This window comes from Octopus bimaculoides, chromosome 3 (genome assembly GCF_046866305.1).
Source record: "Octopus bimaculoides isolate indiv1 chromosome 3, ASM4686630v1, whole genome shotgun sequence".
Taxonomy (NCBI): Eukaryota; Metazoa; Mollusca; class Cephalopoda; order Octopoda; family Octopodidae; genus Octopus; species Octopus bimaculoides.
Window position 1 is genome coordinate 18,067,883 of NC_142930.1, and position 15,435 is coordinate 18,083,317.

Here is a 15,435-nt window from a genome sequence, read left to right on the forward strand (position 1 = left end):
GTAAGGTCCCCTCCCAACCCAGAGTAACGTGGTGGTGGAACAAGGAGGTAGACAGGGCTATTAGACAAAAGAAACAAGCTTGGAAGGACTGGAAGAACGGTGGTAGCAGGGAATTGTACCTTCTGGCACATTGGTACAATTCCCTGCTACCACCGTGCCAGAAGGGAGGCTAGGCGACAGGTTTATTTAGCCAGAGGGGAAGCAGATAAGGAAAGATTTGCCAATGTTCTGCGCCGTGAGGACCAAAGACTCGAGGTATTTCGTGTTACAAGACAGTGTAGGAGAGAGAATAGTGATGTTGTAGGAGAGAAATGTGTTCGCATGGATGATGGTACGCTTGCATTAAATGAGGATGCAAAGAAAGAGGTCTGGAGATGCCACTACGATAGATTGCTTAATAAAGAGAATGAATGGGAGAAAGAGAGCCTGCCTTATGTCGACCCAATAGAGGGACCAGCTATCCGAGTTGATAGTACCAGGGTAGATAAAGCAATTAAGAGTATGAAGACCAGGAAAGCCCCCGGCCCATCAGGAATCACTGCAGAGATGCTCAAAATATCTGGCAGTGTTGGCTATAGCCTAGTCACCCGTATTACGAACCAGGTGATACACGAAGGAGTCATACCCTATGACTGGTGTAGCAGCATCATAGTCAACTGCTACAAAGGTAAAGGGGACGCTTTAGATACAAATAATTACAGAGGCATCAAGCTGTTAGATCAGGTTATGAAAGTTACAGAGAGGGTCATAGCCCAACTAATTAGGGAGCGAATCAATTTAGATGAGATGCAGTTTGGGTTCGTGCCAGGTAAAAGCACTACTGATGCCTTATTTCTAGTGAGACAGTTGCAAGAGAAATACCTAGCTAAGGATAAACCTCTGTACCTGGCTTTCGTTGACATGGAGAAAGCCTTTGACAGGGTCCCCCGATCCCTTATCTGGTGGTCAATGAGGAAACTTGGGATAGAAGAATGGCTAGTAAGAGCTGTGCGAGCCATGTACAGAGATGCTGCCAGTAAGGTGAGGGTTGGAAATGAGTACAGCAATGAATTCCGGGTAGAGGTAGGGGTCCACCAAGGTTCCGTCCTCAGCCCCCTATTATTTACCATAGTCCTCCAGGCAATCACAGAGGAGTTCAAGACAGGTTGCCCCTGGGAGCTCCTCTATGCTGATGACCTTGCCCTAATTGCGGAGTCACTATCAGAACTAGAGGAGAAGTTTCAGGTGTGGAAGCAAGGTCTAGAATTGAAGGGCCTTAGAGTCAACCTAGCTAAAACCAAAATCCTAATAAGTAGGAAGGTAGATAAAACACAAACCCCTTCAGGTAGATGGCCCTGCTCAGTATGTAGAAAAGGAGTAGGTAGTAACTCTATAAGATGTACCCGGTGCAAGCTATGGACACATAAGAGGTGCAGCAACATCAAAGGCAGGTTAACTAGCAAGTTAGTTTTTGTTTGTGGCAGATGTTCAGGTGCAATAAAGACTGCAAACAAACAGGAAACAACTTCTATCTCATTCCAGGGTGAAAAACTAGAGGTAGTCGATAGCTTCCGCTATCTGGGCGACCAAGTTAGTAGTGGGGGTGGGTGCGCTGAAAGTGTAGCTGCTAGAATAAGAATAGCCTGGGCAAAGTTTAGAGAGCTCTTACCCCTGCTGGCGACAAAGGGACTCTCACTCAGAGTAAAAGGCAGACTGTATGACGCATGCGTACGAACAACCATGCTACATGGCAGTGAAACATGGGCTGTAACTGCTGAGGACATACGTAAGCTCGCAAGGAATGAAGCCAGTATGCTCCGTTGGATGTGTAATGTCAATGTGAATACCCGTCAGAGTGTAAGTATCTTGAGAGAAAAGCTGAACATTAGAAGCATCAGTTGTGGCGTGCAAGAGAGACGATTGCGCTGGTATGGACATGTGGTGAGAATGGAGGAGGATAGCTGCGTGAAAAAGTGCCACACCCTAACAGTTGAGGGAACCCGTGGAAGAGGTAGGCCCAGGAAGACCTGGGCTGAGGTGGTGAGGCAAGACCTTCGTACATTGGGCCTCACCGAGGCGATGACTACGGACCGAGACCTTTGGAAATGGGCTGTGCGTGAGAAGACCCGGCAAGCCAAGTAAGATCGTTGCCAGTGCCCCTGGACTGGTTCTTGTGCGGGTGGCACATGAGATGCACCATTTTGAGCGTGGCCGTTGCCAGTACCGCCTGACTGGCTCCTGTAGGATTTTCGAGCGAGATCGTTGCCAGTGCCCCTGGACTGGCTTGTGCGGGTGGCACATAAAAGACACCATTTCGAGCGTGGCCGTTTTCGTGCGGGTGACACGTAAAAGCACCCACTACACTCTCTGAGTGGTTGGCGTTAGGAAGGGCATCCAGCTGTAGAAACTCTGCCAAATCAGACTGGAGCCTGGTGTTGCCATCCGGTTTCACCAGTCCTCAGTCAAATCGTCCAACCCATGCTAGCATGGAAAGCGGACGTTAAACGATGATGATGATGATGATGATGACATCAGCAGTTTACATCACTCAATATTTTATCCGTCTTTCATCATCATCATCATCATCTTTCTAGCATGTGGTTTTTCCATCAGGCAGATTTTCTGTGGTTGGATATTCTTTCTATTGCAAACACTTATTTGTTTTCCAAGTAAAAGTATTTTCATTCCCTTGATCTTCACACATCAAAAACAATAAAGTTGCTGAAACTACAAGATTTTTCCTTACTTGAGAAAGCTAACGAAGACACCATATTTTGTTGAAATTATGTTAATGAGTACACACACAATTACAATGGCCTCCTCTTAGTTTCCATCTATTGATTCCATTTACAAAACATTAGTCAAAGCTATAGTAGATGATCCTTGCCCAAAGTGCAGCACAGTAGGACCAAACCTGAAACCATGTGATTATGAAGTGAACTTCACAACTACTCAACCATGCCTGCACTTCTTTATTCTATGAAACTATTTACAACAATGTTCAGTCAACTGCTACATGTAATATTCTAACCTTAAATCCGCTTGGTATTGAGGTAAAATAGCCTGACTTAGTGTAAAATACTTTCTGATGTAGAAGCACTGCTGCTACTACTGACTGCCCTGAACAAGTCACATTGTTTCTGCTAAGTCTGCCTAGTTGACAAACAAGTAAGAAACTTCCCGTCACTGATGAATAATATAAAGGAATAACCAACTGTAAAGAAAAAAAAATCAATTGTTCCAACAATACAATGTCAAAATTTATTGATGTGTTGAGTGGGGTGACATTTACACCAACTCTCAAAAAATATGTAAAATAGTAAAAAAAAGAAAAAAAGTTATTCTGTATAGAAGAGAAAGCATCCTTGGCTTTTTATAGGCTTTTCTTGTCTGGGGGGTAGGGATAACTACAATAGCCTGGTTTGGATTAATTCAGTATAGAGATTTGAGGAAGATTATTTGACTTTACATTTATTTCTTTAAATCATGATTATGTTTTCAAATTTCATGAAGATTTACTTAATCTTTCATGTTGGTTTGATTGTATTTACTAAAATGAGTGTGCATAATAAAGGTGGAGTAGTGACACCTGGATCATCTATAAACTCATGTGGATAAGAATCTACAAAGAAAAGCTAGTAATGAAAAAATATATAAGTTGAAGCTTAATAAATTAAGGGATAAAAGTACAAAGGGTATCCCAAACTAAGATCTGTAACTACACTTGTCTCATACTTTATACATAATTAACAAATCATCATAATTTTCAACCACTTCATTGTTATTACATTGGTATCATCTTTACTACTCTTGTATTGTCATATTTATTCTAGTTTCATCGTATTCATCAGCATTGTTAATTGCATCTTCATATCACATCATATCATCATTATAGTTATCATATCATCATTATAGTTATCATATCACCATTGTTAATGTATTATCATCATTTGCTGGTTAAATAAGCCATTAAGAGCAAAACCTGAGTTCCTAGTCAAATCAATATCTCTTTATATATAAAATTCTTTGTCTCTCTCTGTCTGTTCACTATGCATTCTCAAATGGCTTGACCAAATCAAATCAAATTTTACAAGGTAATAGTATTAGACCCCCACGAGTATCAGCATGTAATTTTTATTTTCATTTGGATTAAAACAATATAACATTTTTCTGAAAATAATCTTTCTATAGGCAACTGTAGTTAGGTACATTTTATACCACCGCCACAACATTACATTTTGTATATGAGTGTGTGTGTGTTTGCATGTTCATTACATACGACATAGTAAAGGACATTTTATACCCCCACCACCATGATATATTTTGTATCTGAGTGTGTATGTGTCTATGAGTGTGTGCAGTTGTGTGTTTGATACATATGAGATAGTAAAGGACATTTTATACCGTGATGACAACGACAATGTCACATTTTGTATCTGAACGTGTGTGTATGTATGCATTTGTTAGGTACAAGATAGTAAAGGACATTTCATACTACTACTGTGATGACATTTTGTATATGAGTATGTGTCTGTGAGTGAGTGTGTGTGTGTTTGCACGTTTGTTATGTAAATGTATGTCTATGTGTCTCTGTCTTTATACATGTGAGTGTATATATGTGTCAGTGTATGTGTGAGTGAGTGAGTGAAAGTGTGATTGTCAATTACACTAATGTAAACTGATTGTGAAAGAGCTATACTGGCTCCAACTTATGAAATGGTTGATAAACTTAATCATGAACTTCTTCAAAAGTTAACAGATACATCAGAAATGACTTTTCCATCAATTCACACTACAGTGGATCAAGATCAGGCTATTCAATACCCTGTTGAATTTCTGAACACATTTAAACCCACTAGGATGCCACTTGACACTAAAGTTGGATACTCCCATTATGTTGCTTGGGAATCTTGACCCACCTCACAGCGTAATGCAACTTGCTTAATTGTTACTTCCATAAAGCCCCATGTCCTACAAGCAACAATCATAACAGGTAGTCACAAAGGAGAAAATGTCTTTATTCCAAAATTTCCTCTCGTACTTACAGATGTTCCATTTGAATTTAAGAGGCTTCAGTTTCCAGTCAAACTAAGTTTTGGTATTTCAGTTAACAAATCTCAGAGTCAATCCCTCCAGGTTGTAGGACTTCATCTCTCCTCTACATGTTTCTCCCACGGCCAACTCTATGTTGGTTGCTTGCAAGTTGGAAGCAGCAACAATTTATTCATTTGGACACCAACAAAAAATTACACAATGAATGTAGTTTACCCTGAGGTGCATCAAGATTGACAGATTTTCAGTTTTAAATTCTATTATCATTACAATTTGGATATTTTTTTTAATAAAATATAGATATTTTGAAATAATTATGAGAAAAAAAAAAAATAAATCTTCATATTTATTGTTTACTAATCTGAATAAGAACAGCAGTAACCTGGGCAACACTGGGTAATTCAGCTATTTATTGATAAAACTTCACTCTACTTTATGTATAGAGTCCCACTATCAGTAAATGTTTTTTTTTGTTGTTTTTTAACAAGTTAATTAACAACACCAAAAAATACATTCATCATCATTATATTTACTGTATTGTCATTGCATATCATATCATCATATTTATCATGTTGTTGTAGTTATATCATAGTCTTATCATGATTATAGTTATTGTATAGCTCCTGTAGTTACTATATTATCATAGTTCTCGCATTGTTGTCATTGTCATCATATTGTCAATGATCATTGTTATTCTTTTTGCAACTTTTTCTTGATGTTCTTTAAAAGTTTTGTTATTTCATACTTGCATGTGTTAAGCTGACCTATCAGATATTGAACATATGTCACCACATTGACAGAAGGTGTGGTCACAATGTCATATATTGTTCATTATTCCTTTTTACACATCAGTGTATAACTGGAGCTGGTACAGGGTGAGGGAGTTATAGCTGTATGTCATTCTTAACACTAATCACAGCCTATAGAGATCAGTTAACTACTGATGTGGTTGTCTGTTTAAGGTCCAAAACAATTAAACATGACAAATCAACTTCAAATTTTTTTTTTTCCTCTAAAGTTTTATAGAGTTTTGGCAATGCGCACGCTAGCGTAGCTAGTGTGTGTGCCACCTGGGGCAGCTCTTCCGTTTTCCGGAACCTACAAAAAAAACATATATTGCCTACAGCTGTTGCCTACAACAGGATGGAAAGTGCCACCACCACCACCCCCTCCTAGCTACATTAGTGAACGCACACTACCACCAGTTATCGGTTACTTTGAATTTCAGATTTTAGCATACTAACCACATTGTTGGAAATTGGTTCAAAATTTGCTTCCAACTATGAAATTAAACTCTTTTAACTAAATCTCATTATTCTACATCGAAACAGACTCCAATCATACATCACAGTTTTTGTTGTTTAGCCTTTGTCAGCTCTGATTAAGCAGCCCCACTTATTTTTCAGGTAGATATAGTGTATTTAGGATAACATAATTCAGTGTGTCCTTCATTTTTGTAAGATGTTGTTTGTGATTTGAGTGAAATTTGCTTGTTATTTTTACCAGATCAAGTGACTGTATAGAGACACCTTTATTAGTTTGTTGTTGTTCAGTTCCTGATCAGCACTGATTTTCAGCTGTGACCTTCTCTTCCTATTTTAAGAACTACATTAGCCAGTGTCTTCTTTTTTTTTTTTAAGATTGAAGAATGTGATTTGAACTGTTGTTTTTGGCAAGTCAAGTAACTATGTAGAGGCTCCTTTGTTATCTCAATAAACTTAGAAGGTCTGAAGGAAAAGGTTAGTGTCCATAGCCTTTGCAGACCCTCATGAATGGTATGATCAATGCAGAGGTTAATGTAGAAGCTGGTCAGACATCCTACTATCAAAATACCTGGTACCATAATATTTAAATAAATGTCTAAATTTATATTAATTTCCAACATAGGCATAAGATCACAATTCAGTTGTTAGCATACATTTAATTAAATCAGCCTCAGTGCTTGGCTGGTACTTAATCAACACCAGGAAGATTAAAAGGCAAATTTAACCTCAGATTTGAATTCAGAATAAAAAAAAAAAGAGAGACACCTAAAGACTGCAATGCATGGCTTGTCGATTAATAAAAGTTATGCCATATATAGTGCCAAGAAGGTAAAATAGGACTGAAACTGTAAATATATAGAAGTGGGTCTCCAATAAAATATAAAACTGCCATACTGTATTTTGCAGCATGCAAGTTGATTTTTTTAGACCAAACTTTTACAGCTCTAAAAGGTAAATCAACTTATACACCAAGATGATTTTAGAGGACTAAAATTTCAATGTGAAATGCAGCAGGATTTGAAAAGATAGTGACAATGTTTGAATGTTTGCATTATATACATCAACTTGTATACGGGAAAATATGGTATTGAATTTGAAAAAAAATATTGTTAAAATGTCTGAAACTTTTACTAAGTTTTAATTTATCACCATATGTTGCAGATCTCCATGCTAATTCAAACTAGCCAGCCTGGTTTTCACAGTATTTCAGTAACAAAAAGTTTAATAAGGAGTTACCTTTGTTTAAAGCCACCTGAGTGTGCTAGTTATATCAGTGAAAAATACACTTCTGTTTGCTAACATTATTGGTCTGATGATATATTCTCTTATGGGGTTTCTAGTTAGTATCTCTGAAGTTGCTGAACATGCTTTGTACCTTCAGAATTTCCACAATGTTTTGTTGTATCAGAATGCTATAAAGGTGAAATAATTATGTAAAGTTATAGTACTACCAGCTTCTGGTTCATACCATGCACAAGTGCTTTTTTATAGCTCTGGAAAAGACAAGTATATCTACCATTTCTTTCTTTTCTTTTTTTTTTTAATTCATTTTAAGAAAATGTAACAGATCTTTGGTGTGGTGCATGGTAATCTGTTAAAGTGTCAATCTAGTGCTCTGCTCCTGCAGTAAATTTCTCTCACCTACTTGACAATTTGTATAGCCTATAACCTTCAATTCTCATACACACTATAATTTGACTTACATGCTTATTATACTGCTGGCATGTATATATATTTTAAGTTCTGACTTTTTTTTTTGTGTGTTTCTGTTTTGTTTGCTTTTTTTTTTAGCTCATATTGTAATTTGTAATTAGAATCTTGGCTGATAATTAGAGTTGTAGATATGCATTAGCAAAGTAAATTTACTAAATTATCGTATATAATTAACTATATAATTGTTATTGTAGTTGGTTAAGTGGTTTATGGAGGTGAGTGTGAGTGATTTCACTTACCTACAAACATTTTGTCTTTTTTTATAGTTGGGTGCTCAAGTCTTTAGAAAGGACTCCCAGTATGTTAAAAATAAATTTCAAAATGTGCTTAATTCATGCAAACATTGAAAGTTGCTGAAGCAGTTTTTGTCAGCATGAAAATTCCATATGAAAAACTTAGAGCAATATAAAGAACCATAATATCAAATCTGAAATAGAATTAAACTAAAAGTACAGTTAGCTGGATCTCAGTTTACAGAGTTAATTTAGAAGCTTCTGTCAAGGTATGTTGTACCTATGACAAAGTTGCTTTAGTTACCAAGTAGTGAGGGGAATATTTTGATCCACAGGTTTGGTTAACTAGATTTTTTTCTCCTCATCTTCTAATAGTAATTACCCAATTTCCAAGACTCTTCTCACAGCTATCCCGTGTTTAAAAATTATACAGGTATTTTAAAAAATTTTCATTCAATAAATTATGTTTTTACATTACATATACCTTAATAGAATAAACTGTCGGTCTTTCGAATAGTGAATGAAAACTTTAAAGAGAAAGTGAGAGACTTTGCAAAAGAGAATGGAATATCTCGCAGTGAATGCAATGAATATTTAAATTTGTGAAGAACTGGATGCAGTGAATGCAATGAATATTTAAATTTGCAAGAAATTGGAGTTTAAAAATTAAATAAACTTGAAAAATCAAAATAATAGGAAATTTCTTAGAACATGAATTTATAAAGATATTTCCAGATAGTCAACCCTTTAGTAATTGTTATATACCTAATTAATAAGGAGCTTTCTCCATTATAGTACATATAGATATATATTTATTATATATTATATTATAATGCTCACTTTCATTTTACAATAGAAAGTAATTAACATTATGGTTATTGGTTGATTTTTTTGTGCATTAGTTAATTACTCATGACAAAATTAGTATCTGTGATTGATCCTTTATAATGTTAACCCTATATAACTATTTTATCCTTTGCCTTCCTGTCAAAGGCACAGTAGCTTTCACGACTCTTATATGATGACTTACTAGTTACTCACCATTCTCTTCAACAATAAATACAATAAATGTTTTTCTTATTTTTGGTTTCTTTGTATGTGAGTGAGAGATTTTTTATTATAGAATTGAAAACGGAACACCCTTGACATTTTCTTTGAGGACACAATGCAAGAGGAATAATTTATGTCTGTTAGTAATGAAAAGTTAACTCCCTTCGTTGTTGGACTCTTTATCTGAAAGTCTTTATTTTCACCATCACGGTTTCAATGTGTGGAAGACTGTTTGGAAACACAATTGAACTATCCCACTGGGGAAAAACAGATGTTGCGGCTTCTTCTTCTTCTTTTAGAATTATTACCAGAGGGTTATTAGACATTCCAGCAATGATCATTTTAGCTTTTGCATATTTAGGGCCACAATATCCAGTGTGTGCTTCCTTTCTAAGACAATGGGGGTGCGATTTGTCTGTAATTTAGCTGTTATTTCTAACAGATCATATGATCACATAAAGACAACTTTGTTGTCTTATGAGAGTTGTACATGTTGAATGAATGGCATTTATAACATTACAACTGCTTAAAGTGAGAAAAGGTTGAACAGTGGTATTGTGAAGAGACAACAAATTTGTACAATAAATATCAAAGAACAGTTTTAGGTTACTTAGCTCTGAAGATAACTGATGTAGAAATCACAAGTGAACAGTGTTTCATTATCCTGATGCTAGTGAAGGAATATTCTAGTGCCAGTGCTACTGAAGGAACATCCTGGTATAACCAAAGAGATAATCTCATGCTACTGAAGGAATATCCTGGTGCTGAAGAACATCAAATGTCTGAACTGATGAATATTATAATAATAACAACCATTTCACTATGTGTTCTATGTTGATGCTCTTGCAATAACTTTTTCTTTTTACTTCATAATTTGCAAAATCAAATAGTTAGGTCAAAGAATACAAGACCACCATACAAGAAATTGGAGGTCCATCTCCTAGTATTGGTACCGTATTGTTTCCTTTTCTGAGATACTAAAACTTAAATCAGTCTGTCCATCTAGTACTGCAGAATAGGAACAACTTCTTTTATAGATGTAAGCAATCACAGGACCACATGACTGTTAAACTAACAAACATTTCATTAGGTTGTTGTACTATTTCACTCCTCCTGTTGATACAGTTTGGAGACATAGATTCTGTCAGGCCAACTTGTCTAAGATATACCATGCAGAGACAAAATTTATGGTGGTCCCCCTCAATCCAGTGAATTCACCATTATTACTATTCTTCTATAACTATAGTTATACATGGTTTTTCTTCTGATATTTTTGTTGCTACATTTTTATATATTACTTTTCTTTTTTAATGTTTTAGAGAACGTCTACGTTCTTATGGAATGACTTCTGCGGGTAAACTACAAATAAACAGACAGGTAGGTCAGTTTCTTATTAATCATCATCATCATCATCATTTCACATGATGTTTCATCTAATTATTGAATTCTGTATAAGCACAACAGATACAACAATGCAACAGCCATGATATACAACTAATTGCATATTAACCTCTATAGATATTGTACTTAACTGCAACAGGTACTGTTAGTGACCGCCACATGCTGTAATTCACACTGTATAATGTCCGCTATAACAACTGGCATATATTTATATATAATACCCACCAAAGATTCATATTCATTATAATTCAGTCGTGCTTAGCCATTACTCGCAATGTGGTTATGACTTGGTAGTTTCTACTACACATTTATTTGTTGTTTTAGGTGTATTTGCTGTTGCAAACAAGCATAGGCATCCTCTTGACCCAGCACAATTGGAGGGAGAGAAAGCTGGTACTCATTTTCAGCTGAGTGACTGGAGCAATGTAAAATGAAGTACCATGCTCAAGAACAGAATGTAACCCCTGGTTCAGGAATTGAACCCACAACTTTACAATCCTTACCTAAGTAATAATGTCAAGATATACAATAAGCTTGTCACTTATGACTTGCACAGATATTATTGACCATGTGTATAGATACTGCCTATACACATTTATTAATTCATATCACTACCAAAAGTCAAATCTTTTCACATATTTAAACAAACATATCAATTGCTATTGTGCTGTTAATTGATACAGATCCATGGTCAACATCCATTTTTTCATATGTCCAATCCTACTTACTTGCATTGAAAAATATACACTGTTAATTTTTTTAAATATCCAACTCCCACACACATAGACACACTCTTTTACTTGTTCCGGCCATATACCTAAACATATATGCATTTATTTCTGTTATAAAACATTACCAAAATTCTGACCCTCATCAACTTTTGCATGTGTATCAGGTTTACTCTCTGTATTTCAAGAACTAAAGATAATAATGCTATTAACAGTTCTTTACAAGAACTGTACCATTCAAACATATCAATTTAATAATTCATTTAGAAACTTTTTTGAAATTTTTTTCTTCTGAACATCTTAACATAACAATACCTACAATATTAACTAAGCATTCTACCCCAGACTAATCATCTCAATTTAATCTCAATTTAACCACCTCCTGTTCAGTTTTACCCAATTGCATGTCATGGAACTTAATTTTCAATCTGATTTTACAAATCATAATCCAAAATTTTAATCCCTGATCTTGTGAAAAAGTATTCAGGTTTCTTGTTTGTCTCAACCAGTAGTAAATCAGAAAACTATCTTTCCTTAATTGAGTAATAAAATCCATTGATCAATAATTGATAATATAAGTTATAACATCCATAGATTATAGGCGCAGGAGTGGCTGTGTGGTAAGTAGCTTGCTTACCAACCACATGGTTCCGGGTTCAGTCCCATTGCATGGCACCTTGGGCGAGTGGATTTGGTAGACGAAAACTGAAAGAAGCCCGTCATATATATGTATATATATGTATGTTTGTGTGTCTGTGTTTGTCTCCCCACCATCGCTTGACAACTGATGCTGGTGTGTTTACGTCCCCGTAACTTAGTGGTTCAGCAAAAGAGACCGATAGAATAAGTACTAAGCTTCCAAAGAATAAATCCTGGAGTCGATTTGTTCGACTAAAGGCGGTGCTCCAGCATGGCCGCAGTCGAATGACTGAAACAAGTAAAAGAGTAGATACAATATAACTATTTCAGTAATACCTCAGTGGATAATATATTCTGTGTTCATAATAACCTCTTCAGATATAACCACTGAACCTGCTAAGGCTCTGTTGTACCTCATTATGCAGGACATAGATAAACTGTTTCAATCAGTTTAAAGGAAAATTAAGTAATAATATTTATCTGAGTTTTTAATTAAAAATTTGGATTTAGAGGTAGGTCTAATAAGTGTGTTTTTAATTGTTGAGTTGCTGAACTTCTGAGATAAAGGTCATCAACTTCGTCATCATCGACCTTACATCTAATAGCCAGTGCATTTGACATTTACACTTAAAAAGTACATCTAATGTTATCTCGTATAATTCTCTGAAATAAAGTATGTGCGCTGCAAAAAAAAACGAGGTGAGTTATGGAATTTCGGTCAAGGGTCTTTTTTGAAGTAATGAAAAGTGTGGTGGAAGGCTGTAAAAGTAGATGAAGACTATTCAAACCATTCCTCATTTCCTACCAACATGCATACGTTTGGTTTTACAAACATAAGAAGAAAAAAAACTCATAGCTGAAAATATGTCTGAGAAAAATACTGAATTAGCTTTGTGCCAAGACATTTTTTAAAAACTAATTTCAAATTTTGGTCAAAACTCTTATATCTTATAATGACAAAATATATATATATACTAAAATGTGTGCATGTTTAAGTAACCCTTCATAAACTATAAATTTCCTGAACTAGAATATCAATGAAGAGCTATCACCTAGTATCAAGTTGGGATATACTTGTTTTCAATGTCTTATTTTGTGTCTTTCAGAGTTATCAATTCACAGCCGAAGATCTTAAAGATCTCGGATTAATTGGTCAAGGTAACTATGGTACAGTCAATAAAATGGTACACAGAGAAAGTGAAACAGTAATGGCTGTGAAAGTAAGTCTCTTGATTTATATATTTTACATTCATATTTCAGTTTCCATGTTATAAGTATATATTTATTTGAATAATTTAAAGAATGTAGTTGTGTAAAGCCAGAAGAATGCAAGAAGGTACAAAATAAACTACAAATTGAAAAGAAAACTGAACTAAGTTGCAGTTTTACTTTGTATTTCTATATTTTGGGTTGAAGACCTCTTCTTCAGGACATTCAGAAAAGCAGTGGTTGGAAAAAATTTATTGCTCAGTAAGCAACAAACTTTTCCCAACTACCGCTTTTCCAAATGTCCTGAAGAAGAGGTCTTCACTCCAAAATATAGAAATACAAGGTAAAACTGCAACTTTGTTCTGTTTTCTTTTCAATTTGTAGTTTACTTTGTACCTTCTCGCATTGTTCTGGTTTTACACAACTACATTCTTTAAATAACACATATCAGTTGAATTTTTGTTTAACTGAATATCTGTGTAAGTAGAACATTTCTTGTACCCCTTTTAATGTAACTGAGGTTAGGAAAAATAACTTATCATTCTGAATAAAAAGTATATATTGGCATTGATTTTAGGTATTAGCTTATGTTAAATACCCAACATAGTAATCAGGTCATATAGACAATGGTAATGGTGAACTTGCTCTGGACTGATTAAGCTATCTGCAAGATTACTTTGGAGAAAGGATACTTTTGTAGAATTTCCATATAAATACTTATCAGAGCACTGCAAGCAGACAACATTTTGACCTGCTGGTCTCCAGGCTACATTTTAGCTTCAGCAAGTTTGCTCCTGCATAACATACTCATCTGCTATTTTTTTTCTCCCCTTCTCTATTCTAAGTAAATAGGGGCAGAAAAATTCCAGATCCTTACTTAAAAGATCAGTATTTGGTGGGGTGGGGTGGGGTGATTCTTATCTGCTTTGCAACTAGTGACAGTAAGATGATGATCTGTAGCTAACTTAAGAAACTTAATGTTTCTCCTACTTGATCTTACTTGTTATGTTGTCAGTTAAGTTTTGGCTGCATAACAGTATCTTGCCTGAATATTTTTAATAGCTTCTATATTCTTAAGTCCTCTATTAACAAATAAGTAATGTGTAAGACATCCACATTGCCCTTCTAAAAACAAAGTACAGTGCTAGGGATAATATTTGAATCAATAACTAATCAACTTGAAAATATCTTGAGAGGATAGCTGCATGAAAAAGTGCCACACCCTAACAGTTGAGGGAACCCATGGAAGAGGTAGGCCCAGGAAGACCTGGGCTGAGGTGGTGAGGCAAGACCTTCGTACATTGGGCCTCACCGAGGCGATGACTACTGACCCAGACCTTTGGAAATGTGCTGTGCGTGAGAAGACCCGGCAAGCCAAGTAAGATCGTTGCCAGTGCCCCTGGACTGGCTCTTGTGCGGGTGGCACATGAGATGCACCATTTTGAGCGTGGCCGTTGCCAGTACCGCCTGACTGGCTCCCGTAGGATTTTCGAGTGAGATCGTTGCCAGTGCCCCTAGACTGGCTTGTGCGGGTGGCACATAAAAGACACCATTTCGAGCGTGGCCGTTTTCGTGCGGGTGACACGTAAAAGCACCCACTACACTCTCTGAGTGGTTGGTGTTAGGAAGGGCATCCAGCTGTAGAAACTCTGCCAAATTAGATTGGAGCCTGGTGTTGCCATCCGGTTTCACCAGTCCTCAGTCAAATCGTCCAACCCATGCTAGCATGGAAAGCGGACGTTAAATGATGATGATGATGATGATGATCCATTCACTCATTACAATTTATTCTGTTTGTAAGGAAATTATTAATTATTTCTCCCCCTCTACTCTTCTCCTTTTTTCACTTCAGAGAATCAGATCAACAGTGGATGAGAAAGATCAAAAACAACTTTTGATGGACCTAGATGTTGTGATGAGGAGTAACGATTGTCCATATATTGTCCAATTTTATGGTGCTCTTTTTAAAGAGGTAAGAAGAGTTCCCAAACTTCACAATAGCCCCTTCTGTTAGTTCAACTGTTTCCCTATATTTATTTCAAACCACGTGTTACACTAGTTCATTATTATGACCATTGCTTGTAATGTTTCTATGAAACTATTTCTTTTTAGTCATTAAACATTGTATTAGACTTTGTCTTATTAAGTATTTAGGACTTAAACCAT

The 15,435-nt window shown here is 35.9% G+C and overlaps 1 protein-coding gene across 5 annotated transcripts in view; it reads left to right on the forward strand.

The window, feature by feature from the left end:
• Positions 1-15,435, forward strand: part of LOC106873711 (dual specificity mitogen-activated protein kinase kinase 4) — a 94,947-nt gene that overhangs the window by 68,584 nt on the left and 10,928 nt on the right. For 3 of the 5 annotated variants that reach the window (XM_089348640.1, XM_089348644.1, XM_089348642.1), the window contains 3 exons: positions 10,612-10,669; positions 13,167-13,280; positions 15,122-15,240. In XM_089348640.1, coding sequence (XP_089204766.1) covers positions 10,612-10,669; positions 13,167-13,280; positions 15,122-15,240 — 291 coding nt within the window. Of the gene's footprint in view, positions 1-10,611; positions 10,670-13,166; positions 13,281-15,121; positions 15,242-15,435 lie in introns of all 5 variants that reach the window. The other 2 variants (XM_014921185.3, XM_089348643.1) reach the window with 1 other exon arrangement.